Source organism: Dysidea avara, chromosome 6, assembly GCF_963678975.1.
Source record: "Dysidea avara chromosome 6, odDysAvar1.4, whole genome shotgun sequence".
Classification (NCBI taxonomy): domain Eukaryota; kingdom Metazoa; phylum Porifera; class Demospongiae; order Dictyoceratida; family Dysideidae; genus Dysidea; species Dysidea avara.
In genome coordinates this window covers 35,842,556-35,870,536 of record NC_089277.1, presented here as the reverse complement: position 1 = coordinate 35,870,536, position 27,981 = coordinate 35,842,556, and the positions used below count along the sequence as shown (strand labels likewise).

The window sequence follows — 27,981 nt, the reverse complement described above, 5'->3', positions numbered from 1 at the left end:
CTGAATTACCCATCTGTAGCTCACCACAACCTTTTGTTACCCACACAACTTGTTGTGATCTTCCGTAACTACCACTGTAACCAATTGTAACCTACCTGTACCTTAACTTATAGTAATGATCTTATAACCTTCTGTAACCTAATGTAACCAATCATAATCTACTGTAAACAACTGTAACCTAGCTGTTGTAGTGCATTGTGTATTATTTTCTGTTGGTATTGTAGCTATACAAACAGAAAAAACATACACACTGCACAAAATTACTATGAATGTTATTCCTAGCTATTTTGCATTGGAGACTTTATAATAGTTATATATGGTTGATAATGTGATGTCTATTAGAAACTGTAAGATATACATACTTAGCTGAGTTCAACTCCATTTACCATCTTCTGGCCCATGTTTGTAAAGTAAAATTAAGTCTTGTTGAAAATGCTCAGAGTTGTTGGGAGAAAAATAGTGTTGTAAATTAAGATAGCTATCATCTGCATAGATTCTAGCAGTGCAGTGGAGGTCTTGTGGGATATAGTTGATGAATGTTAAAACAGTAAGGGTGATAAAACTGTACACCAGAATATACTGTAGAAGGATTGCTATATACTTTCTACTTTATTCATCAATAACAGCTGTTTGAGTTATAACACATGTACAGTGTGCTCGTGCTGAACCTACAGTAATCTGTTGTAAAATATACTTAGTAGAGCTCCCTTTAAAAAAGCATGTTTTGTGCACTTTTTGATAAAAGCATGAAACTTGGTACGTAGTTTGTATATACCATAAAGGTCATTTTAAAATTGGGAACCACATCAGATTTGACCTTTGGTGACCTTTGTATACAATTTTATACTTAAAATTGATGGTTTTTCCTCTATTTCACATGACTCAAAATCCACAAACTTGGTGCCAAATTAATGCTCTTACTCTGAAGAGTAAGTTGATGCTTACAGAAAGTCTGTAGCTTTCTCTATTTAAAAGTTACAGTCATTTATAAGATCATATCGGCCCACGCACACCATACATGATAGTTGTATGTACTGTATACTACAGTGTTTTCACATATATAGTTCTATTACATCCTGAGTAATTGTTATACAGTTATATAGTGGACCCTGTCTTAGTAACCACCTGTGTAAAGAGACCACCTCTCCATACCAGGAACACTGGAACAGCAAATTCAAAAAAAACTGTATTGTATGGTAAAAGCCTGCTTGTCTAATGCAGCCATTTGTCTATCTACATACCACAGCAAAATAACCCTGAGGTGATTACAGTAACTACGTATGGTATCAGGCTACATGATTTTGTTTAAGTAGCTTAGTTTACAACTGTATTAATTGTCAGGATAGGAAAACTATAATATTCAGCAGTATGCACTGATTAAATCCTGTGTAACAGATTAAGTGATATCAAGTATAGAAGGCTAATCACTCCATATATATAGTCTGCAGGAGAATAAAGTGAATACAGCATATATTGAAAACATTCACATATATTAATCCTACTGCTGTGCTATGAAAATAAAAAACAACCAAAGACTATTATATGGCCATAATATAATTTTATATTGACACATAGCTCCAAGGTAGTTTGCCTCTCCATTTTTATGAACGATGGTTGGTAATAAATCTGTACAGCAGGATATTCATATTCTTTGATATTTGAATGTTAATAATTAATAAGCATTTGATGATTATGTGAATATACTTTCATTTTTATTGTTGCCATTCAAACCTGTTATCATAACATATAGGCAGAATCAAGCTAAGGATGAACAAAATCATGTAAAAAGTGATTTTCATAATTAGCTATTATTATTCATAAAATTCTAGATTGTGCAGCCTAGTAAAATAATATTTTAAACTCAACCATATTCATTCATGATCACAATTACGTACGTTTTCACAAATTTGTTAACATTCACTCATGAAATTTTTGAAAATTTCCTTAATATTTTTCACCTATAAAGCTTTCTCTGTGACTGCTTTATTACAGTTTTCGACTGCTCTAGCGTGTCTTGGCCTGAATGCCTTGTGCCATTGCAAATTAATGCAAAATATATTTTTAAGTGCTTGAATACACTTGACTGGTTTTTGAAAACCTCAGAAACCCCCTTGGAACCAGTGTTAATTTGTTTGTTTAAGACCACAAAGTTAAATGTAACACGTAATGCTATATATACAGCTTCTACCAAAATTTGCATATACTTGCTTATTGTACATAACTCTATAATTATTTCCAACTACTGTATGATAACACACTGCATATATTTATATGATTCACCATTGTTAAATGGTTTGCTTATTTGCTAGAGCTGAGCTCAAAATTAATAGGGATGGAAATATCAGGTTATGGACTTGCCAAAGGTGTTTGTATTTATAAGGCTTAGAGAACAGTCAAATACTCTAATAGAGCAGTCAGAACTTATGCAGTAATTATTTTTGCAAATGTCTGCAGCTTCTGAAAGATCGTACAGTAAATGGGGGATGCCTTAGTGACGTCTTTGTTGAGTGTACATGCTTCTTCATCTTAGTATAAATAGCATCAAAACCAGTGTGGCAGTCTATAGTTTAGACTAGCTACAATCCATTCATGTGCCTATTGTTTTCTTGTACAGAATAAATGAAAACAATGGACCTATAGATCTTTAGTCTCCCAGGGGTAAGAGCTAAATATTCTGTTAGCGGAAGCTGGTGAACAGACTACATGTGACCAAATTGTATACAAACCCAATCCAGATTGCGGGATCAGGTTATATTAAGTGGACCTTATTATTAGTTGTAGCACTTATAGGTATCAGCATTATATACATTATACTCATATTGGTAGTGCAGGGAGGGCTATAGTAATTAAGCCGTTTTGTTTTGGGCACTTAAATTTAACATGAAATACTCTAATAGAGCAGTCAACTATAAGTTACCATCACATAGATAATTCGGCTTTTTCAATTAAATTTGTTTAATGCCCCTAGTTTGGTATGCCTTCACTTCTTTGTCCATGACATTAACGATAATGGCCTGACATTTTCACCTTGCTTACTAAGAAATTAGCAGAACTCTGCAAGTTTGCGTCTGAACTTCAGTCACGGTTTCCATCCATTTTAAGCCTATCCGTTACCACCCTCCACCCCTACGCATTCACTCATATAATTATCATCTAATTTGTCAAGACAGGGTTGCACCCAAAGACTCAGGTGCTTCTCCAAGATACATAGATGTACAGAAAAAGAAGTCACATGCACACATGGTTACATTATACAGACATGTACAGAGACAAGCTAGACTGTACAAGCTAAAAGAATAAGGTTTTCAAAGCTTTCCAAAAGGCTTATAATTAATTCAACCTTAATAAATACAGTGCATGTAGAATAGTAAATGGAGTGTTTACAAAATATGAGTAGCTACCGGTACATGCAATAATTTGAAACTATACAAAAAGGAAATGCATGCTGCCTTGATAGCTCAGTGAGTAGCCCTCGATCGGTTTGACTTATTTATTTAGTGGACAACTATCCCTCTAGAGACCTGTAAGGAGGCTAACAGTAAACAATGTCTTTAGTTTGATTTATGAATTACCCTCTGACTATCAGCAACTGCTGTTCCTTAGGGCCAGAGCAGAACACAGACAAATAGCTACACATTAGTTAGAGTTAGCTAATAAGTACAAAACTTAACTGAGCCCATATAAATTGTAAAAAATAATACAAATACATGGAGGGACACAAATACATGGAGGGACACAAATACATGGAGCGACACAAATACATGGAGGGACACAAATACATGGAGGGACACAAATACATGGAGGGACACAAATACATGGAGCGACACAAATACATGGAGCGACACAAATACATGGAGCGACACAAATACATGGAGCGACACAAATACATGGAGCGACACAAATACATGGAGCGACACAAATACATGGAGCGACACAAATACATGGAGCGACACAAATACATGGAGCGACACAAATACATGGAGCGACACAAATACATGGAGTGACACAAATACATGGAGGGACACAAATACATGGAGGGACACAAATACATGGAGCGACACAAATACATGGAGGGACACAAATACATGGAGCGACACAAATACATGGAGTGACACAAATACATGGAGTGACACAAATACATGGAGGGACACAAATACATGGAGGGACACAAATACATGGAGTGACACAAATACATGGAGGGACACAAATACATGGAGGGACACAAATACATGGAGGGACACAAATACATGGAGTGACACAAATACATGGAGGGACACAAATACAATACAAAACACATAGCTGATACAAATGCAACAATGTTAAGGTAAATTACAAAGATAATGAACAAATTAAAAAGAATGACTATAAGCAATAATGATCCTTTAGATGTTATTGGTAGCTAGCCGGCTGGAAAACTTACCATTAGCTAATTGTCATGTCTGCAGGTAGAGGATTTCAGTCGGCCAGTTTAGAAGAAAGTAATGAATGATGATTGTTTGATTGATTGATTAAATAAATTAATGATTGATTGCAATTGATTAACTAATGATAATCAATGATTGATTCATTTGGTACTTCATGTAGACTGAGCACTCCATCTATTTGTTTAACTTAATATATGCAAAATCAAACAATCCAATCGATCAATGATCAATCAATCCATCAACCAATCATCACTGTAGTTAATCAATGATCAATCATAACCAACAAATCATCAATCAGTTTTGTAACTTGAATCATAGCTTGAATTGATGAAGCTTAGTGAACAAAAATCTAAAGCTCGTACGTCTCACGTGAGTTTTGGGGTTTCCGCCCACTGCAGCTCATTACAAAAGAAGAAAAAAGGAATCAAAAATGTCGCGATTGATCGGTGCTTCGTTGTGTTTGCTGCTTCTGTTTACGTCAAGATGTGATAGCGCAGACGAGTGTAAGGAAGACCAGAACAACAAGGGCTGCGTATGTACTTTTGAGAACAAGAATGTCGACTTGAGAAGTTTGGGGCACAAAGATGGAACTTTGTAAGTTAATAGCTGGTTGTGTGGATCTAGACGATTTCTTTACTTTGAAAAGGGTTTGATTTTGGGGCATTGTTTTGCACTATGTTAGTCTCGCGTAGCCAGACCTTTTTCTTTCTTTTGTGTGGGGTCGGGAAAGAAAAGGGTCTGGTGAACATAGTATGGCATAGTCGTTGGGCCATCCCGAGATTGTGGGGATTCTACTGCGCAGCTTCCGGATTGTTGATTGGCACGAATGACGTGATTTGCTAATATTTGCGTCATTTGCATCCTGTTACCATAGCTACTAATGAAATATCTATGGTAACAGGACGCAAATGCAGCAGATCACGTCATTTGCACCAAACAACAATCCGGAAGCTGCACAGTAGAATCCCCACAATCTCGGGATGGCCCAACGGCTATGCTATACTATGTTCACCAGACCCTTTTCTTTCCCCGCCCCCACACAAAATAAAGAAAAGGGCCTGGCTACACGAGACTAGCACGATGTGACACTAGGCCACGAAGTCATGCTGGCAAGGGGTAGTCACTACCCGGAGTAGTCCTATAGAACCATCTGCAACCGGGATCAAATTTAAATCAAGCGATCAAGGGGTAAATTAGCACTGAATCAAGCAATCAAGATGTCCTATTAAGCTAACTTGCAAATAACATGAGAATGAGGAATGAGAATTTACTAAATTATCAAACAATCAAGGCTGTTTTTAAGGCGAAGTCAAGTTATCAAGGTATATTTTCATCGATCAAAACTGGTCACAGATGGTTCTACAGGACCATTGGTAGTGACCACCCCTTAGTCTTGTGTGGCCAGACCGCTTTTTTCTGTGTATTGGGTGGGGAAAAAAGGGTCTGGTGCAACTAAAATAGCCACTGGGGATGCTAATTGAATACCATTGGCTGCAAAGGACGCACCGATGAGTGTATAACCTTACATTCCTGTTTTGAAATTGTGCGCATTGGGAAGCAATCCTTTTAAAAATGTAACTGCATACTCGTTGCTATTTACAAATACCAAACAGCTGGCAAATCTAGAGTGAATGTGCAGGCTACAAGCAATTTCTATGTAATTGCATGGTTAAAACATATATATGGTGTGCTATTTTACAAAAGAATGCTAGAGAAGACGGACATGTATTTGCAGTGTTCACATTCCACAGTGCTTGAAACATTGCTAGCAGTAGGCAAATTATTCGATAACGAACTGCACTGAGGTTTTAGTGCTATGTAGCTACAAGAGTTATGGCTCAAGGTGAATGATGTCAGTTTCTAAGACACTTTTTTTAAGTCTGGCAATAAAAGGCAAGAAAACAAAACAAAAAAACTCGAGTCCAGTAGTCCAGTCCAGTGAATGGATACACCCTTTTCAATTCATCATATCTGAGGAAGTGTGAATTTGTTTTATTGCGTCAAATTTTCCTTGCATACAGTACACGTTTGTACAGTACTTATAGGTATGCTCTTACTACATACAGTATAGCCAGATATTTGTGCAGGGTGATGTCCTGATATATAGACATAATGGAACTGTGGTTATATTATAATAATGATGAAATCAAAGCCACACAACCACATAATGTAAACCAGCTGAATTATTATTTCAGGTCAGTGGCGTAGCCAGCCCTTTAGGGATGGGTGGGCACACTCATAGGGAATATATAATCTATGGCACATTTCACCCCATGCAACTAACTAGCACAAAATGCGAGTCCATCCTTAGTGGACTCTACATACATTTGGTTTAAAAACTGTTTCAAAAGTGCATAAATGTATCTAGCTAGCTGATTATATGCCACGCTGCTGTTCCTGCAGTTTATTTCACTAGTCTAATGCTACTGCATAAATGATATAAAAGCCGCTAGAAATGAAAATGAACTTAATACACCTCCTTGTCTTGTTCTCTTTTAGCTCATATGTACTTGTACACAACTCATTCTACTCCAGCCTGACTCTTGAGATAGTCGTATGGCTTAATTCAGTCACCTCTGAATCTTTCATATCCAACCGACGTGTCTAAACGGGAGAATTTAATTTTTCGTTTATCATATAACCTCGTCAACAACAGAATCTGTGCTGCTCCTTACAACTCAGTATTCCAGATATGAAAAAACTGGATTCCCTCCTTCCGCGTGCTTTTCCCCCCCACCTAAAATTTGTACTACGTGATGCCGTGAATTAAATAGAAAACATTAAAGCTACTTGGATCATGTGATGTAATTATTGAACTTGCCTCGATATCAGCTGTTGATTTACAACAAAAATATGGCTTTGCATGCCAAGGTATGCACTACTTGTTTCTTCTTTGTAATATTATTCGCGAGTGGGCGCTGCTGTTGTGCCCACCCAGGCCCACCCTTGGCTACGTCACTGTTTCAGGTATTGTTTTAAAAACCATATTGATCTTTAAGAGGTTATTGTGTGTACATAAGTGTTTCTGGAAAACAAGTCTACTGACTGCTGACTGACTTACTTATGTACGAATGTTTTCTGACAAGTGGAATTCATGTTATGGACTTGACGTTTTCATTGCTTTAGCCTAACAGGTGCCTATTTGGTATGCCTCAGTGTATTTATGGTAGAAATTTGGGCTGTCTATGTATTATACCAGTTATTGGCCGCTGATATTAATCCACTTGGAGGAAGCTACTAGCTATTTCAAAATCGAAACTAGTCCTCCTTTTTCAAGAGTGTCTTGCATTTAACATCTTTATTTAAATAAATCCAAGGTTGTGATGTAGCCACTGTCCAGGGGGTGGCTTTTAACAGAGAGATTTCTGCATCCACTATGGCTCCGTAGCAACATTCTAGACTAGGGGATCAAGTTATCACTTTGTGTAACATTTTATTCAGTGGTCAAGTTCCCTACTATATTCAGCCTTTTATGGGTCGATCCCTATGGATTTTGTGGCTTTTAATTGGTCCATTGTCCATTGTGTACAGGGTCCACAGTAGATACCATGTTTTTACATCCAATCTAATATTATCTAGTACCAATACATGTTTTCGGATGTGCCAATTTTACAGAAACAGCCAATGCTTAAAAAGTATAGAATATCCCTTATTGTGAGATACAAGTGATATAGTTACCGATATTAATCTACAATAGTCCAATATTTTAGCTAGTCACCTATGATGTGTTTGTAAAATGTTTTGATTAGATTTCAGTGAAGAAATAATAAAGCTAACCACCCTGGGATACAAGCCCACACACCAACAACATCAGATTTCCCACCCACATATTATAGTTTATACTATAGAATCACTTACATGACACCGTGGCCAGTAATAGTACTTGTACATACTACATAAATGAAATATTAGTGATATGCACCTTGTAATTGACCGATAGTCATGACCGATACTGATACACTGTAATATCGGTATTGGGTCAGCTAAACATCTGGCAAAGCTGTGAAATCCCAGTGAAATTTTCCAATGAAAAGTACATACATGAAACCAGTTTTGTTGAGTTACTGTACTGTACGTATCAGTGGTAAATTTTCATTGAAATTTCATAGGTTTCCCTATGAAATTGTTTTAATTCCATTGTGTGGTTAAAAGATGTACAATGAAAAATGACTTCATAGAAGACGGGTACTTTTTTCATTTGGTTTTCATGGGTACTCTTCTAGTAGCTAGTCCACAGTATGGTTGCCTAACATCTGTGTGTTTGTGGTATTTCAAATATATTATTATTTTATGTGTTTGTGTTATTGTTCATAGTGCGTATAGTGTGGTAGGAACTGATAAAGCAACGTACTACTACAACCCTTGTAAAGGGTTCACTGAAAAAGACTGCGTAAATGTTGCTGTACGTTAAAACCATTGTTATTGTAGTACAACATTATGTGTATCCGTGCTTGTATATCAGTTTACTAGTTTCAGTAAATGCTCCCCCCCACACTGCCATCTGTTACTCTATATAAAGGTATAGCTACAAGGAGATGGCTATGGGGCCTTGTAGCAGTGAAAAAGGTCTATGATAGCACTATTCAAAATTCCAATAGTTGTGAACTAATGACTGACGATTATTGAATATTCAAAGTTTAGTAAAACTACATCCAAGCTCTTTTTTGAACATTTCCTAAAACAGCTGGCTAGCTATGTACTGAAGTTCATGCATGACTCGCTATTACGATATAGAACTAAAATCAAATTTAGTTACCCTTATTATAGTATGTCCACGTTGAGCTGAATCCTCAAAAACATTTAATAACTCATGGATGCAATTACTCACGATCTTGAAATTTGGCTCATTTGTAGTACTGCTTGACCCGCTAAAAATATTTCAAAATCTTTTTGTTAAAATGTTTGACATAATATTTATGGCCAATCAAAATTTTCACAATACATTTCCTATGGGGAAGCCATATAAGTACAGTGTCCATTACAGCCGTTTCCCGAACTTGTAATGGAGCCAAACCATACGTGTCTGTTGTTGACACCTTTGCTGTTACCAATAATCATCTGGTTGGCTGAAATGTTAACTCTGTTGAGAAAAAATCCACATTTAAATTTTAGCTGTTTTTCAGGGTTCAGCTGTGAACATACTATAGTCCTGATATCCTAATGGTCATGTTTTTATCACTTTGATCTACCGTATTTCTTTCAACAATGTGATGCTTCATTTTTTAAGTGTGGAAAGAGGGGTCAAAAAGGTTATAAATCCTCCAATCAGAAATCATGTTCAAATGGCTGCCCTGAAAATTGGTTGTGTTGGTTAATGATATTGTTAGCAATAAAGTCCCATGTATACTACAGGGTTGTCAAGAGGATGGTGGAGCATATCGGTCCATTGGAGCACCAAACAAAACTACGTTCTATACTGATGATACTGGCTTGGTATCTATCATGTATGGAGGAGGCAATGGAGAAAGGTTAGTCGAATGTTAGGAACTGTATAATACAGACACCTTGGGACCAACTAACAGTTATCTGATTATCAACATGTCCAAATTTTCCAAGTCACTTTATTTCCTAAATAGTAATTTTAGACCTTAACTAAGTTGCCACGTCAACCAAAATTCACAGGCTCAATTGACTGACTCTTTTCATACATTTAAAATGTGTACATGAGTATAGAGATTGAGTTAAATTACAGCTATAATTTCTGAGCATGTGCCTCTTAATGCATTTAAACTACCATATTTATCCATATAGACACCCGGGTGTTATTCCATGTAATCCAGTTATAAACCAGCTATTCTGACAATATTTTTATTTCTATCAACCCTACACTGTTGACATCAAGCAACTGATCAAGTTGAGGTGGCCTTAGTGTGCTTTCCTCATTTATTATTATTATATTGTGTACTGTGCAGGAATCATGTATGATTATAATGCACAGGTGTAGTTATAAAAGTGTCCAAATCATTACAAAACTCAGTGTATGTGGGAGTGTTAACAATGTTCTGGGGTAGATTATTCTATAGTTTAATCACTGAAAGGAAGAAGGAAAATTTATGACTGTCCACTCTAGTATTTAGTTGATTGAAATAGCCACTTCGTAAAAAGGAGGGAGTGGGAGTTAAACAATCATCTGGGATATCAGCTAAACGATGAATGATTTTATACAGCATTTGTAATTTTAATTTTTCCTTCTGCTCTGCAGGGTGGGTAGATTAAGATCAGTTAACATTGTGGAAACACTGGAGAATCTAGAAAAGTCTTTATAACACATTCTTGCGGCAGATCTCTATACAGCTTCTAATTGATTAATGTTAACACATGTGTGTGGTCCCAGACTGTGGAAGAATACTCCATAATAGGGTGAACCATTACTTTATAAATATTACATTTAACTGTGGGAGGGCATTGATAAAGGTTATGATGTAAGAATGCAATAATTCTGGTGGCTTTACTAGCAACTTGTTTTGTGTGTTCGTTCCAGTTAAGATGTTGATCAATGACTACACCTAGATATTTAACATGAGTGACCTCTCGGATTATAGAGTTGTCAAATATTTGAACTCTCATGTTAAAACTGTGAATTTTCCAGCTGAGAATACAGTCAGTACGTGCTGCAGTATTCAAGCTGTTTAGTAACTATGCCTCTATTTAGTGATTACTATGGACTAGTGACCTTATAATTGTTGCTTTACGTGATTGAAATCACAAGCAACCACAAAAAATAATGTCATTATTAACCTGTTAATGTACAAGTATTTAAGTAATGGTGTCAATTAGTGTCCATTAGCATCCATTAGCTACCACACTTGTGTCAAGTAGTGGCCATGTACAGTACAGTTACAATCTAAGTTCCCTTTTGTGACTTACATTATTTCACTGGCCCAAATCATCAAAGTTAATGGCAGCATTGCTCCTTTAGTAATCAGTCAAAAATAATAGAGTATTACAGTACAATTTAAACAAGTTGATTTTTTTCCACAAATATAGCCTCAAGACTGCCTTTTATTTTCATTCACATACAGCACACCTCCTTTCGAGTCAAAGAGGCATACCTTTTCCTGGTAGCCTATGAGGCCTGCTACACTGTTATTCAATTGTTAAATACATGAAGAGCTCAATGGGAACATAGTTTACAAAGTTTGTGGAGAGTCGCTACACCCATATTTCAAACAGGCACGAATCAACTAAAGCTTACCTGCCAGGAAGCTTAATGCAGGCTTTCATTTCTCAAGTACAGGCTGCTTTCAGCTTACAAATTTTGCTCATGTGGGTATGGAAAGACACAAACATATATTCACACATTTCATGGAAAATAATTTCAGGAAACCAAGTGTGCACCTACAGTTGGCCTTTGGTCGGCTGTGGACATACCTGGTTTACAATACTAGCCTAAATTACTGGTGCAATAAAAAATATTAGTAGGATCCTAGTAAATCTCTGTAGCATTGTGGGAAAATCCATAAATTGGTATGTCTTCACCATCTTTTCAATGCCAAAGTAGGGATTTTCCCACATTGCCACAATGCTAAATAGGGATTTTCCCTCATAGCTACAACTATCTCTAGTTTAACTTGTTAGAACCCTCCTTAATATTTTATTGCATGAATTTGTTAACTTATTTTGTTATAACACAATATCACTGTGATAATCCATTCAGAAGGAGTTTTCTTTCAGTAATTTATTCATGGATTATTCATTTATTCATAATTTATTCATCTACTATTCGTTTGAGCCTTATTATGGTGGGAAGAATACTTAAAACATTGTAGTCACTCAATTGTTACTATGTGCTAAAGAGAACCTGCCTGGTTAATCTGCTAACCATTTATAAAATCATGTGAACTTGTCCCATTAATTTTGTCAGTACTCCATACAACTCAGCTAGCCTTGTTAAGGGTTAATAATCTCTAAAGTTTTGAAGAATATTGTTACTCAATCTTTTTTGTTTGATTAGTACTAGTAATAGCATGGGTAGCAGTGAAATTTGGGATAAATATCACGAGTGTTGTATTGAAATTTACCATTTCCAATACAACAAGAGTGGTATTTATCCCAAATTTCACTGCTACCCATGCTATTCCAGTTAATACCATACTCGCTGCATATGCTGCATTAGCTTTGCTATGTACGCAATTTGTCACTATGTACTCACTATGTACTAAACACGTGTTGACACTAATTGGCGCTACATTGTTAACATAAATTCTAGCCAATGAAATTGCAATTACAACTTTTTCACTGCTGTCAGTGAAATACGGGATAAATTTCACTGCTACTATTGAGACTTTTGTATGGGCAGTGAAACAGGTATGGTATTATTTAATAAATACATCTGCTTGGCATGTGCGTAGTATGTATACAGTATGTGTATCATTTGTATCATCATCTCCTCAGGACTATGCTTGTTTATCTTAAGTGCAAGAAAAGTCAACACAAGGCTGAATTTACATTTTATGGTGAAATTGTCAAAAATCAATATGTGAGTACAGTACTTATACTGAACATATGTGCTAGCACTTACTTGTGTACTGTGTATCGGCCTGGTAGTCGAGAGGTCCCAGGTTCGATGCCCGGTTATGCCACTTTGGTGTTGTTGTTGTTTCCTTGAGCAAGAAACTTTATTCACATTGCTCCAGTCTACTCAGCCGTTTAAATGGGGACCTGGTGACCTGGTGTCATCTGTAGAAGCAGCCCACCCAGCTGTAACATCAATGGGTACCTGGTGTTTACTGGGGAAGCAAATGCCTAACTTTTGTTGTCTCGCTTAGCGGTGTTAGGGTCGTTGTGGAACTTTGGGTTCCACAACCTCTCTCCGTGAGACCTGGACAGTCCTCTTGTGGGTTACTAGCCCTACCCCAGGAGGATTTTCCTGTACAACGCTCAAGCGCCTGAATGGTGCACAGGTATCCCAGTGCTGGTTCACTGGGTGGCAATAGCTGTGTTACAAGGCTGCCGTAGGCTTTGCTCTTGCATTGTTAAGTACAGTGGCTGGTATTGTATCACAATGACTAATAGAGGTGCGAATGTTAAAAATTGGTTGTGGGCATGTGGTGATTCCTTAAAGTATTTTCCAAAAAGTGTGTGTATGTGTGTGTGTCCCAACTGTCCTTGTCTCGCTTAGTGGTGTTGGGGTTGTTGTGGAACTTTAGGTTCTGCGACCTCTCTCCATGAGACCTGGACAGTCCACCTGCGGGTTACTAGCCCTGCCCCAGAAGGATTTGCCTCAAGTGACTGAGTGGTGCACAGGCATCCCAGTGCTGGTTCACTGGACGGCAATAGCTATGTTTTGCATGGCTGCTGTAGGAGGAGGTGTGTGTGTGTCTGTGTGTGTGTACATTTCCATCATGTGGGCAAAATGTTTAATGCTGCCAGTGCATGAGAACTGAAAGCTGTATATGCAACATTAGCTGTTATGTCTTAATTGTGTTGTTTCAATATAAGATGTTATGTACGTATGCCTTCCCTATGGACATTTAATTAACAACTGAAAACAATATAGCTGGTCTTGTACGGTAGGTTACCCAGTGAGACCTGCCTGACTAGTTTACATAATTCATCGGGTAAAAGATGTGTGATATAAAAATAATTTTTGTGTGTATTTTGGTTGCATTAGTAAGCAATGGAAAGAAGACTCTAAAACTGTTCCTTGATGAATTCCCCAGTGACAAATCCCAACTCCATAGCTTGTTGCACTCGTGATTTATGATCGATTGAATGAGTGCCTATAATTGAAGGGGTCAGTGGAAAAAGGGGTAACCCACATTTGAAAAATAAAATGGGTGTATAGTGGGCATTAAATAGAATTTTCTGACATTCCTGAATTGCCATAGACTAATGTGACTTGAACTTTAAGTCCTGTTGTTAAATTATTATTGACATGCCTAACCAAGCTATTTTTTTTTTTTTACAAAATGGCAAATTTCAAAACGTGGGGTACCAACCTTTTTCTATTGACCCCTTAAATTGTACAAATGGAATACCCTTTTCTTCTTTTTGCTGATTATTGCTATAATTCCCAAAAGTATTCTCCAGAACTTTAACGACCCATTGGTTTTTCCCTCTAGACAACTAAGAAGTCGAAAAATTCAAACTAGTTGGGGTTGCACTCAGCGGGTCACAAATACTTATGAGATGAAAGGGACCATGTCCCTTCAGCATGCATATAATAATGAAAAGCCGCCTGAGGCTTGCCTAGAGAAGTTTGTAAGGAAACACAGAACAGGATATTGCTGTGAGCTGTGAAGATTTTTGTTGAGATGGTCAAAAATGATTAATCTGATTTTGAAATTGTAACTGCCAGTGTGTATGAATGTCAAAGTGAAATTCTGGGTTGTTATGACAACTATACAGCTAGACACCACCATTTGCTTGGTGATAATTTATTTATTGTGACTATTGTAGCAGACCTAGTTTGTGACATCATAACTGGTATTGTTGCCTAAGAGGCAAATAGCCAAATATGGAGATTTTATTGCAAAAAAATATCACTACTATACTTACACCTGCTAAATCAAATGGTTAAACCTGACACTATATACAATACTATTGTGATGTTTTAAATAATACAGTCAGTGTTTTTGTTCGGTCTGGCCATCAGTCCCAGCAGTGCATGATGTAGAGCCAACTTCTTTTGACCATCTTTGGCTCTCTAAGAATAATCCTCACTGCTTTCCAGTCTTCATAGCCTTTGTGTGTCACATAATACCACCATACCAAGTTGATGCTAAAAGTGAATCATGCCGGTACTCTGCTGCTTCATAAAGCCATCCATTACCGTAATGTAAAGCTTACATGTAGTGTCTCTCTTGGAGCTACAAGGTTGATTCTACACGATCTTGTGTACTCCATAAACTCATGCACACTGGGATATACAATATCCTGCATTCTTGGGTGATATGTGTCTTAACTTCATCTCTGCCTTAGTCTCATGTGATAACAGCAATATCACCCTTATACCAGAATATAATTATGCTGTAGCATATACATAGGATGCAAGTTATTGTTGTTTAAATTGTAGTTTGCTTTTAGAACAATGTGTTGTTTTTATTGTAGACATTCAATTTAACCAGTGTGTGTGCTTGCCCTGGGGAATGTACTGAGAATGGACCAAGTGGTGGTGGAGGAGGGAGTGGAAGTCATCACAGTAAAGCTAGTAAAATAGGAATACCAGGACTAGTGGCCATCTCTCTGTAAGTGCATGTGCGTGCGTGTGTGTGTGTGCGTGCGTGTGTGTGTGTGTGTGTGTGTGTGTAGAATTTTCACATGTACATACGTAGTTCTGTGTTGCATGTATTTTCCAATGTAACGATTTTTACCATGGAGTTATCTGCCAGGTAGGTCAGTCCACATGCATAACTTTTGTCTTTTGCCTTTTTATAATCTGGAAGAGAAATGCGTAATCTAATCTTAGAATGTGGCACTAGTGCTAGTCCAGGGCAATTGCCATTAATCGTTCACCGAAGTTATGGGTGTCTATTTTTGTCATGTCTATAGGGTAAATTGTAGGGCCATTGTACAAGAGTTATAATTCTGAGGGTCTACCAGCGATAGTGTAACATTAAGTCATAACTACACAGCATAGCCAAGTGGTTAGGGCATCAGCCTAGTGATCAATAGGCCCCAGGTTCAATTCCCGGGTACGGTGTTGTTGTTTCCTTCACTTCTAAAGAGTGTGCAAATCCTTATGTCATTGTGTTTGTAAGCACCTGTAATTTATTTTCCCAATACGTGCTGTACTAAAGTGGAACCTCGATTATCCGAACTAATTGGAGGAAAGGGTGTTCATATAATCGAATAGTACGTAAAATCAAACTTCCATACATTTATATACAGAGCTTTGCTCAACTACTCTAATAAAGCATACACTGGTTGACTAAATACTCTAATTGAGCAGTCGATTTTGTGTTCGGGTAATCGAGAGTTTGGTTAATCGGTGTTCAGATAATCGAGGTTCCACTGTAATTGATCTTTCTGTTGTTGCTACTTTGTAGGGCTGTAACTCCAAAACTATATGAGGCTGAAACTTTGCCAGACCATATAAGTAGATAATAATGAACAGGAATTTGAAAATGTGCAGATTCTTCAGATCCAGTCACATTTGTAAATTATTGTTAATCTTTTGTATTGCTTAGGGATCATCCATAATTTTCAGCATTTTCACAAGTATTCAGAGAGTACTTACCCCCTTCCTCCTACACAAAAGCCCTTATTAAAATGTTGATGTTTTAATGTATTTAAACAACCAGTGTTGTTTTCCTCAATGCATCTCCCTACTTCTTCCACTGGATTTGTCACAGTGCAGCACTTACAGAATATTGATTACTTGGAACCTTGTGAACACTACTTGTCTATGGAAACAATTGTTCAGACCCTGTCTTCCATACCGTTATGAATTCTTTCTTTACATGGTGCTGCTAAGACCAACACTTTTAAAAAGCGTATGGGGGAATTTTCTCCCCTTTCCCTCTAGCGTACTCTCTGTATTCTTGTGAAAATGCTGAAGTGATCCCTTACTGCTTACATATTATGAATAAACTGAAAATCAATTTGTGGATAGTCACAGTATCACAGTACATTTAGTTTATGTTTACAAATGAATCAGAATTTTAATTTGATAAGCAAACAAGTGGAAATCTATACTGTGCTTCCTCAATTATCTGACAAAGACATCAAAAAGTTTGGATAATCAAAGCCCGTTCATATATATACATGTACAGAGCCGTGTTCAAATACAGTGTACTCTACATCTTAGACAATATACTCTAATAGAGCAGTCATAGACACAATACTCTAATAGAGCAGTCATAGACACAATACTCTAATAGAGCAGTCATAGACACAATACTCTAATAGAGCAGTCATTACACTGTTTAGATAATCAAATGTTTGGATAATCAAGGGAGTGCTGTACATACTATCTAATCAAAAACAGCCAAGCTGTAAAAAAAGGAGTGCGGCCCTTGAAAAGGCTATGGTGAAAAAAGATGTGAAATCCAAGGTGGCGGCCAAGAAATGGCTGTGATGGTAGGTTAATGGTAAAAATTTTAATAACGACAATTCAGGTGAATTTGGTGCCGCTTGGTCAATTGGCACAAAATTCACCTGAATTGTTGTTATTAAAATTTTTACCATTAACCTACCATCACAGCCATTTCTTGGCCGCCACCTTGGATTTCACATCTTTTTTCACCATAGCCTTTTCAAGGGCCGCACTCCTTTTTTTACAGCTTGGCTGTTTTTGATTAGATTTCACTTCTTTTTGTATTTGTATACCCCAAAGCCGGCCTATGGCCAGCTTTGGGGCTTTTTAACCTATATATTTTTCTTTACCACAGGAAAAAGAAAAAGATGAATCAGATTTTATAAATACTTTAACTCATTCTGATTTTATCAGTAAATGTACAAATTATATATATAATGCATATATCAAGAGTTCATAATATAAAAAGAGAGAATATATTTATTACATGTCAATTAATCCCCACAGGATAATTTGCAGCTGATTTCTCTACTGGGTGACTTGAAATGTAGCTGAACTCTCTACAGGGTGATCTGCTTGTATGTAGATGAACTCTTTACAGGATTCTCTCTACAGGGTGACTTGACTCTAGCTGAACCCTCTGCAGGGTTATCTGTTTGTAGTTGAATTCTCTACAGGGTGATTTGTTTGCAGCTGATGAACTCTCTACAAGGTAACTTCTTCTAGCTGATCTGTCTACAGGGTGACTTGTTTCTAGCTGGTCTCTCTACAGGGCGATTTGTTTGTAGCAGAATTCTCTACAGGGTGATGTGTTTGCAGCTGAACTCTCTACATGGTGGTTGCTTTGTAGCTAAACTCTCTAATAAGTGACTTCTTCTAGCTGAACTCTCTACAGGGTGATCTTTTCATAGCTGAACTCTCTACAGGATGATTTGTTTGCAGCTGAACTCTCTACTTGATGATTTCTTTGTAGCTGAACTCTCTACAGGGTGATTTGTTTGTAGCTGAAATCCCTACAAGGTAACTTCTTCTAGCTGATCTTTCTACAGGGCGATTTGTTTGTAGCTGAGTTCTCTACAGGGTGTTCGTTTGCAGCTGAATTCGCTACATGGTGGTTTCTTTATAGCTGAACTCTCTAAAGGGGACTTTTTCTAGCTGATCTCTCTACAGGGTGATTTGTTTGTAGCTGAACTTTCTACAGGTGATTTGTTTGTAGCTGAACTCTCTACAAGGTGATACTTCTAGGTGATCTCTCTACAGGATGACTTGTTTCTAACTGAACTCTCAACAGGGTGATCTGTTCATAGCTGAACTTTCTACTGGGTGATTTGTTTGCAGCTGAACTCTCTACATGGTGGTTTCTTTGTAGCTGAACTCTCTACAAGGTAATTTCTTCTAGCTGAACTCTCTATACAGTGGCGGATCTAGGAATTTATAAAGGGGGTTTCCAGTTTAGAAGGTGGAGATATATATTGACATGAGATACGCAAACGTTTGCACTACATCGTCTGGTTTGGTAAGGTGAGACCAAAAAAAAAAAAAAAAAAAAAGGTCACAGCCTAGTAATAGTACATAAAATATATTAAAAACTTCCTACACACTACTTTAGTAGCTACTGTGACTGCTCTAATTACAGTATCTCGATCGAGACGCACGCCGCGATAATTAAAACATTTAATTGTTACGCAATCATTTTTCAAAGGGGGTTTCCGTGGAAACCAATGAAACCCCCTGGATCCGCCACTGCTATAGGGTGACTTGTTTCTAGCTGATCTCTCTGCAGGGTGATCTGTTCATAGCTGAACTTTCTACGGGGTGATTTGTTTGCAGCTGAACTCTCTATACATGGTAGTTTCTTTGTAGCTGAATTCTCTACAATGTGACTTCTTCTAGCTGAACTCTCTACAAGGTGACTTGTTTTCTAGCTGATCTCTCTACAGGGTGACTTGTTTCTAGCTGAACTCTCTACAGGTGATTTCTTTGTAGCTGAACTCTCTACATGATGGTTTTGTTGTAGCTGAACTCTCTACAAGGTAACTTCTTCTAGCTGATCTTTTTACAGGGCATATTTGTTTGTAGCTGAGTTCTCTACAGGGTGATTTGTTTGCAGCTGAACTCTCTACATGGGAGTTTCATTGTAACTGAACTCTCTACAATGTGACTTCTTCTAGCTGAACTCTCTGCCGGTGATTTCTTTGCAGCTGAACTCTGGTTTCTTTGTAGCTGAACTCTCTACAAGGTAACTTCTTATAGCTGATCTTTCTACAGGGTGACTTGTTTCTAGCTGATCTCTCTGCAGGGTGATCTGTTCATAGCTGAACTTTCTACGGGGTGATTTGTTTGCAGCTGAACTCTCTATACATGGTAGTTTCTTTGTAGCTGAATTCTCTACAATGTGACTTCTTCTAGCTGAACTCTCTACAAGGTGACTTGTTTTCTAGCTGATCTCTCTACAGGTGATTTCTTTGTAGCTGAATTCTCTACAATGTGACTTCTTCTAGCTGAACTCTCTACAAGGTGACTTGTTTTCTAGCTGATCTTTTTACAGGGCATATTTGTTTGTAGCTGAGTTCTCTACAGGGTGATTTGTTTGCAGCTGAACTCTCTACATGGGAGTTTCATTGTAACTGAACTCTCTACAATGTGACTTCTTCTAGCTGAACTCTCTACAGGTGATTTCTTTGCAGCTGAACTCTGGTTTCTTTGTAGCTGAACTCTCTGCAAGGTAACTTCTTCTAGCTGATCTTTCTACAGGGTGATTTGTTTGTAGCTGAATTCTCTACAGGGTGATTTATTTGCAGCTGAACTCTCTACAAGGTGACTTCTTCTAGCTGAACTCTCTACAGAGTGATTGATTTTTTTGCAGCTGAACTCTCTACATGGTGGTAGCTTTGTAGCTGAACTCTCTAAAAGGTGACTTATTCTAGCTGAACTCTCTAAAGGGTGATCTTTTCATAGCTGAACTCTCTACAGGATGATTTGTTTGCAGCTGAACTCTCTACATGGTAGTTTCTTTGTAGCTGAACTCTCTACAAGGTAACTTCTTCTAGCTGACCTTTCTACAGGGTGATTTGTTTTTAGCTGAATTCTCTACAGGGTGATTTATTTGCAGCTGAACTCTCTACAGAGTGATTGATATTTTTGCAGCTGAACTCTCTACATTGTGGTTTCTTTGTAACTGAACTCTCTACAGTGTGATTTGTTTGTAGCTGAACTCTCTACAGGGTGATCTGTTCGTAGCTGAACTCCCTACAAGGTAACTTCTTCTAGCTGATCTTTTTACAGGGCTATTTGTTTGTAGCTGAGTTCTCTACAGGGTGATTTGTTTGCAGCTGAACTCTCTACATGGTAGTTTCTTTGTAGCTGAACTCTCTACAATGCGACTTCTTCTAGCTGAACTCTCTACAGGGTGACTTGTTTCTAGCTGATCTCTCTACAGGGTGACTTGTTTCTAGCTGAACTCTCTACAGTGGATTTGTTTGCAGCTGAACTCTCTACAAGGTAACTTCTTCTACCTGATCTTTCTACTGGGTGATTTGTTTGTAGCTGAATTCTCTACAGGGTGACTTTTTTCTAGCTGATCTCTGTACAGGGTGACTTGTTCCTGCTGAACTCTCTACAGGTGATTTGTTTGCAGCTGAACTCTCTTACATGGTGGTTTCTTTGTAGCTGAACTCTCTACAAGGTTACTTCTTCTAGCTGATCTCTCTACAACATGACTTGCTTCTAACTGAACTCTCTACAGTGTGATCTGTTCATAGTGGAACTTTCTACTGGGTGATTTGTTTGTAGCTGAACACTTTGCATGATTGTTTCTTTGTAACTGAACTCTCTACAAGGTAACTTCTTCTAGCTGATCTCTCTACAGGGCAATTTGTTTGAGCTGAACTCTCTACATGATGGTTTCTTTGTAGCTGAACTCTCTATTAGGTACCTTCTTCTGGCTGATCTGACTACAGGGTGACTTGTTTGTAACTGAATTCCCTACAGAATAATTTGCAATGTAATAAATTATAATTGAGTAAATTATAAATGCAGCTGAATGCTTTATTAGGGTGACTGTTCTATTAGAGTATCTCGATCTCGCATTTGCTACACGTAGTTGCCTTTCGAATCATAACTCAGTGGTTTGTAATCCGATTCTTCTGTACTACTGCAAGGACTTTCTATGATGATTATTCCAGCTACATACTGATTTTCAGCTCATTGCTCTAAGCGGTTTGCCTGGTAGATACAAAAACTAATAGTTTTTTTATTCATAAAAATCGATTGCGTAATTTTGACACAGGTCGGGTTTTGTGTCATATCTCCGTGGTCTTTATCCCGATTCCTTTCAAACCACAAAAAGGCACTCCTACGATGGTTGCTCCATCTACATATCAATTTTCAACTGATTCCTCAAAGGAGTTTACCCTGTAGGCGTGACAGACCTTCGACCTTATTTTACGCAAATAATCGGTCATAACTCCGTGAATGCTCATCGGATTCCTACCAAAGTTGGTACACAGATCCGCCTTAATGAGCCCTTTACGTGTGCCAAATTTCAGCCCGATCCGAGCACGCATTCGTGTTTTATGGCGGATTTTGCGAATGTGAGAAATGAAGAAGTAGAAGAAGAAGAAGAAAAAAACGAAGAAATTAAAACGAAGAAATTAAAACGAAATTTTGTTCGCTCGTATCTCGGAAATAACTGGAGCGATTTTCTTCAAAGTTGGTGTGTAGACTCCCCTTACTGGCCGGCACCTCTCTAGCAAATTTGGTTCCAATCGGATAAGGGATCACAGAGCTACATAGGTGTGAAAATTGCGTTTTCTTTCTTCCTGTTAATATACTCACGGGTGGCACGCCGGCTTCTTGGGCCGCACGACACACTACCGTGTGTCTTGATATAGAACAGTCATGTTCTAATAGAGCATCCGGCATAGGGAAACTTTGGCGATTTGTTACAACTGCTAAGTACTCGTAGTGCTTGGGATTAGCATCTTATAGTGCTTGAATTCACCAAAAGTTTATTTTGTCAAATGTAATTTACACTGTAGCTGGCTATTCACCAAAGTTTACCACCACTAAAGTTTCCCTCTATCAAAAATGCTTGAAATTGGTTTGTAGGACTTTACATGAAGTACATAGTACATATTGTAGCACAACAAAATTTCATTAACGTAGCCACTTCTGTGACCTAAAAATGTGGCCTCTATAGCAAGGTGGCCTTATTGGTGAGGTCATAAAAGTATATCTTAGCTGTGTTTGAAACCTACTAGTGGTGGCCACTATAATGACATAGTCTTATTAAAGAGGTGGTGTAACTGAGTGGGGTTCACTGCATAAGTAGTAGACCTTCAGTCTAAAAGCTCATGCTCACATATCATATTATGTGACTGAATTTTCATTGTAAAACTCAAGTATTATGATGGCATTTCTAACCCACCGATCAGCTTCACAATGATTAGAAATATTAGTCAGTACTAATTCTGTGAAATAGTTTAACAGGTGCATAAGTGCTTTAGTGGTGACACATATAAGTGTGGATTTCTATGTATTTCAAATGTGACATTAAGAATGATTTTCCAAAATTGGGTCACATATAACAAAGTATTGATCATGAAGTGTACATATTGTAAGTGACTGTACTTATACTGTACATGTGTAGGTATAAAATGTTCTTCCTTTTTTTCTGTTCAGGTTCTTCATAGCCGTCACTGCTTATTGTGTGATTGGTATGATAGTGATGAGAGTGAAGTATGATAGGACGGGTAGTGATGTTATTCCAAATAAGGGGCTGTGGTTTGCTCTACCATCTCTTGTGAAGGTAAAGGAAATGGAATTGTACTACAATGATGTGTGTAGTGTGTGTGTATGCTCGTGTGTGTGTGCATGTGTGTCAGACTAACTTCTAGACACCTGCAAGTGGACTAGTCGAACACATAGGTGTGTGACCATGCATACAACAGCCAAAGGCTTTGCCTTTTGTGTTTATGTGATGTTGAGCCCATGGTATTAGAACTGAGCAATAGTACAACTATCACTATTAACGATTGATTGTAACTTTTATATCGCGATAGCAATAGTATCACGATATTACTACTAGTTATCAAAAACACTCAACCTCACCATGAATAATCCAATTACACACCACATATCAGCTTTTCTAACCGACTATATCGGTAAAAATTTATGTATTACAGTTGTAATCTGTGTTGTGTGTGCTCTACTGGACTTTCACAGTTACCTTAACAATATCATGTTTGCTTCTTTTTTGACTAACATATCACGATAGTATGATAGCATACGGTACTGCCCAAGCACAACGTCGCACTCGCTCGCACACACAACTTTGCTCGAGATTTTTTAAAAATTGCTAATTAAGGGGCGTGGCAACTGTTTCACTTGCGAGACAACGTGGCACTTGGGCAGTACCGTACTATCATAATCATGATTACCACACAGCCCTAGCATACAGCTATACACATGTGACTGTTCTATTAGGGTGACTGCTGTATTAGAGTATCTCAAGTTAGCATCAGGGTGTGTGTCACTATTTCATACTTTCATTGTATTATACATTGAGACCAATAATAAGGGTGTGTGTCAATATGATCGAGTCAATAGATTGTTAAGAGGTGTAGTATTGGTGCTTGATCAAGATTATGTAGTAGATGTGGCTTTGAACCTATCGTAAAGTTACAGGTATCTACCGAGCATAAGTGTTTACATAAGTGTGCTGCTCAAGAAAAGTGTTGATAGGGAAAATTGATATCTCACATTACATGAAGAAGAACGAAACCATCCAGCCAGATTGAAGATAAAGGAAAAGACAAGGCGCAGAGGGCACACACTTGTTGGAACCCCGAAAGGCACATCCCACTGGTGAGTTTGTTATTGTGGCATGAAATAGTTGTCATGCACTGCTTTTGTTTGGCCTCCAGTCTTGTGACTGTGGTCAGACAAAAAATTGAGTTTCTGTGATTTTAAAAAAAATTTGATATCCAGCTGCCTGTAAATGTTTTCTTGCTTTTAATGCTGTATTTGATGTTAGCTGAACTATTATTCCATAATCGTTTTTCATTACATAAGATGTTTCTAAGTATCTGCTGCTTTTTCTGTTATAATGCCGATCCAATATCAATATACAAAAAAATACTGCTGATATAGAGCTTATCCAATAACAGAATACTCTAATAGAACATATGTGACCCAATTTTGGAAAACCGTCGATATATGCACAACAGTACTTTTGTAATAAAACGCATTTAAAAACCCTATACGTAAAAAAATGCAAGCTCCAGAAAAAAAACATTACGCAAGTTTTTATCGCCTCGCTGGTGGGCGAATTAAGCCACCAATGGATAAATCCTGGGAATCATCGTGTTCGCCTGTCCATGGGGAGTACAAAAAGCTTTGTTTCATCTCCCTACACGAAAAAATTCCAAAGTTACAGACGTTTGTTTATGTTGCAGTGACTAAAGAATTTACCAACGATCGTTTTTCAATGAATTTGCCTTCCTTCTCGAACAAACAAGCCTGCCTGAGGAAAAAACTATACTTCGGTGCATGCACAAATTCATGGCGAACACATTGAGCCAAGATTCAATTCCGTACGTCGTTGTATCAGCAAGTTATGATGGTTTATGTAAGCGCCTGTAGATTCTTTTCTCGATAGCTTCTGTACATATCTAATTATTTGCTCGTACGGCTGTCTAGTGCTGTATTTCCAAAGCTGCTTAACTTAGGAAGCTGAAACTTGGCTAGTCCGTTCCTCTGTCCCTGTCACATATGCTGACACACAATACAGGCACACACTCTTAGTTTTTGTCGAATTGGTGATTAAATTTGTCCCGTTGGCAATTGAATTCATCACTTTGGCAATTTTATTCATCGCTTTGGCATCAGAATGCATCCATAATAAGATTGACAGCTGGAGAAAACGGATGTAGCAGCTGCTACAAGACTTTGTTCAGGTACAACTGTAGTAAACAACTAATTATGAGGTGATAAAAAATTTTCCGTTACAACTTCTTCAGCAACATCACAACTGTACTACGCTATTAGCAATGGGGCGTGGTCACTCGCGAACAGCCTAATTAATTTGCCAGACAAGTATCAGCTTAGCGTACAACCAGCTTCAATTACCTTCTAGTGTCTCAAGCGTAACTCTCCATGGCAAAAATGATTCACTTCATGATGAGTGATTGCTTCTTGAAGATAATTTAATTATGACGAATTCTTGTGCCAACATGACAAATTCAAAACCTGTAAAATCGAATGAGCGATTAACTAGGGCCACATAACTTAGTCTACTGTTTGTGTGTAGTCATGGAGTAGTATGTGATGTAGTGTAGTGTGTAAACAATGACTGACATCATTTTCTACTGTTTTAATATTTTATTCACATGACCCCTCACAAAAATGCCATTTGAAGAAAACAACTGGTTTAACTCTGTTTCTTGATTTGCATATATTTAGAAACAAGCTGTGTGTTATTTCCATAATAATTCTCAGCTGTTATGTGGCTACTGTCTGGGAGTGACTATTATACACACCATGTCTATTCACCAGCAATATCTAGAGTATATAATTGGGGAGGGAGAGTGTCGAACTGTGCTATACATGTGGAAAATGAGCCTGTAAAGTCCTATGGTGGCTAGGTATTTTGTGCATGCACACATGCATACCTGAAGAAGCCGAAGCTGATGAGTGAAAAGAACAATTTACTCCAGAAAAAGTATGGCACATTGCACAAAGGAACTCAGTACAAAGAGAAGGACTTGGGCAACTAAGGAAAACAAACATCACCAGGAACATTGACGCTGTCTTCCAGTTCCAGTTCTGGATCATCATGAATATCACCCTCACACGTGACGTCTTCATTCGAGATTTGCCATCCTGTGCCTCAATAGTTTTGCAGCAAAACTGACTCATCACATCTAAATGGAGTTTCAGCCATTGCATTTCCATGCAGACCACCCACCTTGAACTGGTTACGTATTAAATCTGGGCAATCAACAGTGTTATTGTCTCGTACTTGTGACAAACGATGCTCCCTGTGTAAGAAACAACAAAGTGTTTATTAGTGTATAGCTATAGCTAAAAATGGTAGCTACACATTCTGGCTAGGGATTTTTGTGTTTACTTTTGCTCTATAGACTGTCCTAGACTTCTTTGTGTCTCTCGCATCCTGTTATCAGCTAACCTAACAGACCTACGAAGATCAGTCTCGTGTTGCCTAACAGCTGCTTGTCTTTCTGCATCTTGAGCTCTTTGCTGCTCGCTAAGACAAAAGATAGCTGTTCTTCTATCTTGTTGTCTGATTTGAGCTCTTTGCTGCTCGGTAAAACGAGACCTAGATAGTCACAAACGCGTTGTACTATTCATTAGTTACCAAAATTAAAAGGTACTGCAGCAAAAAACTGATGACTTAGACATAGCTAGCCTATGCTGGAATTGATAACGGTATTGACGATTGATATATTTTATAGCTGAACTAATTATTAAAATATTAATAATTTGTTCCACAATCACTTCAAATAACATTTGTAGAGGTTATAAATACAAATCGGTAGTATCCAGGACTCAAAAACTCTTTGCTTCTGCAATCCTTCGCCGAATTACATCATCCACTTAACTTCCGTTGCAGACAGACACATAAATAAATTAAAAAAATAAAGACATTATACAGACACTTCAAAATGACACAATTATTTGCCTCACGCTAAGGCGCTCGGCAATAATTATACAGTACATGTGTTTGATTGTTGATTTAGTCATGTACTGTACCTCTCTCTCTCTCTCTACAGGATGGTGTAATGTTCATGTTCACTCCATGTCGTGCAGCTTGTAACAGAGGAGGAGGAGGATACTCCAAAATGTGACACTTAGTCAATCATTATAATATTATTTTAATCTACTTTTCCTAGACCAGTATTGGTACATGCAAACATTCTACAATCTTTTTCTTAAGTTTTACTATGTATTAATATTCACACTACTGTATAGTTGTACAGCAACTACTAGATGTTTTGTGTGTGATACACGTAATCACTGATATCATGATATACATGTCGATTAAATGTTTTCACAGAATGCCTCTATTTGTATATTATTACATTTGAGACGTTCTTGTTACAGTAAACGTATACAGCAATTACACATGTTGGTATATGGTGTGTGAGACTTTCATTCACATCCAGGCAGGCTTTGTCATTCCAGTCTAGATGTACAATTTATTTCTCAGTAATGTGCAATCATGAAGATTATGGCAATCTATCCATACATTTTTTTAAACTGCAGCATAACTAATAAAAGATATTTGAAGTAAATTTTAAAACATGAACTCAGCAAGTGACCATTTCTGATGTACACTGTAACTGACTTGTATTGTTGGGAGCTTATGAGTGCCAAAGGTGTAGGTGCCTTCGGTGCTTATAAGCTCTTTATGACATGTCATCACCATTACTAAACATTTACATGAGTGGCACTTGTTATTTTGTTTATGATCTTCCTTGATTGAGTGATAAATATACAAATTTTTGACAACTAGCTCTTTACACTTGGGAAATAAGCAACTAACTGCACAAGGTA

General features: G+C 37.6%; 1 protein-coding gene across 1 annotated transcript; it reads left to right on the top strand.

The window, feature by feature from the left end:
• Positions 1–4,793: 4,793 nt before the first annotated feature.
• On the top strand, positions 4,794–27,483 carry LOC136258030 (uncharacterized). The gene is made up of 7 exons (XM_066051333.1): positions 4,794–5,018; positions 8,739–8,826; positions 9,777–9,892; positions 12,819–12,903; positions 15,477–15,613; positions 23,086–23,212; positions 27,198–27,483. The coding sequence occupies exons 1-7, from the start codon at positions 4,855–4,857 to the stop codon at positions 27,270–27,272; spliced, it is 792 nt and encodes a 263-aa protein (XP_065907405.1). The 5' UTR covers positions 4,794–4,854; the 3' UTR covers positions 27,273–27,483.
• Positions 27,484–27,981: the final 498 nt, after the last annotated feature.

Coding starts and splice junctions, on each gene's coding strand:
- LOC136258030 (XM_066051333.1), top strand. CDS start 4,855: ATGTCGCGATTGATCGGTGCTTCGTTGTGTTTGCTGCTTCTGTTTACG. Junction 9,893..12,818: donor GGAGGAGGCAATGGAGAAAG/GTTAGTCGAATG, acceptor TCATCTCCTCAG/GACTATGCTTGTTTATCTTA. Junction 23,213..27,197: donor CTCTACCATCTCTTGTGAAG/GTAAAGGAAATG, acceptor CTCTCTCTACAG/GATGGTGTAATGTTCATGTT.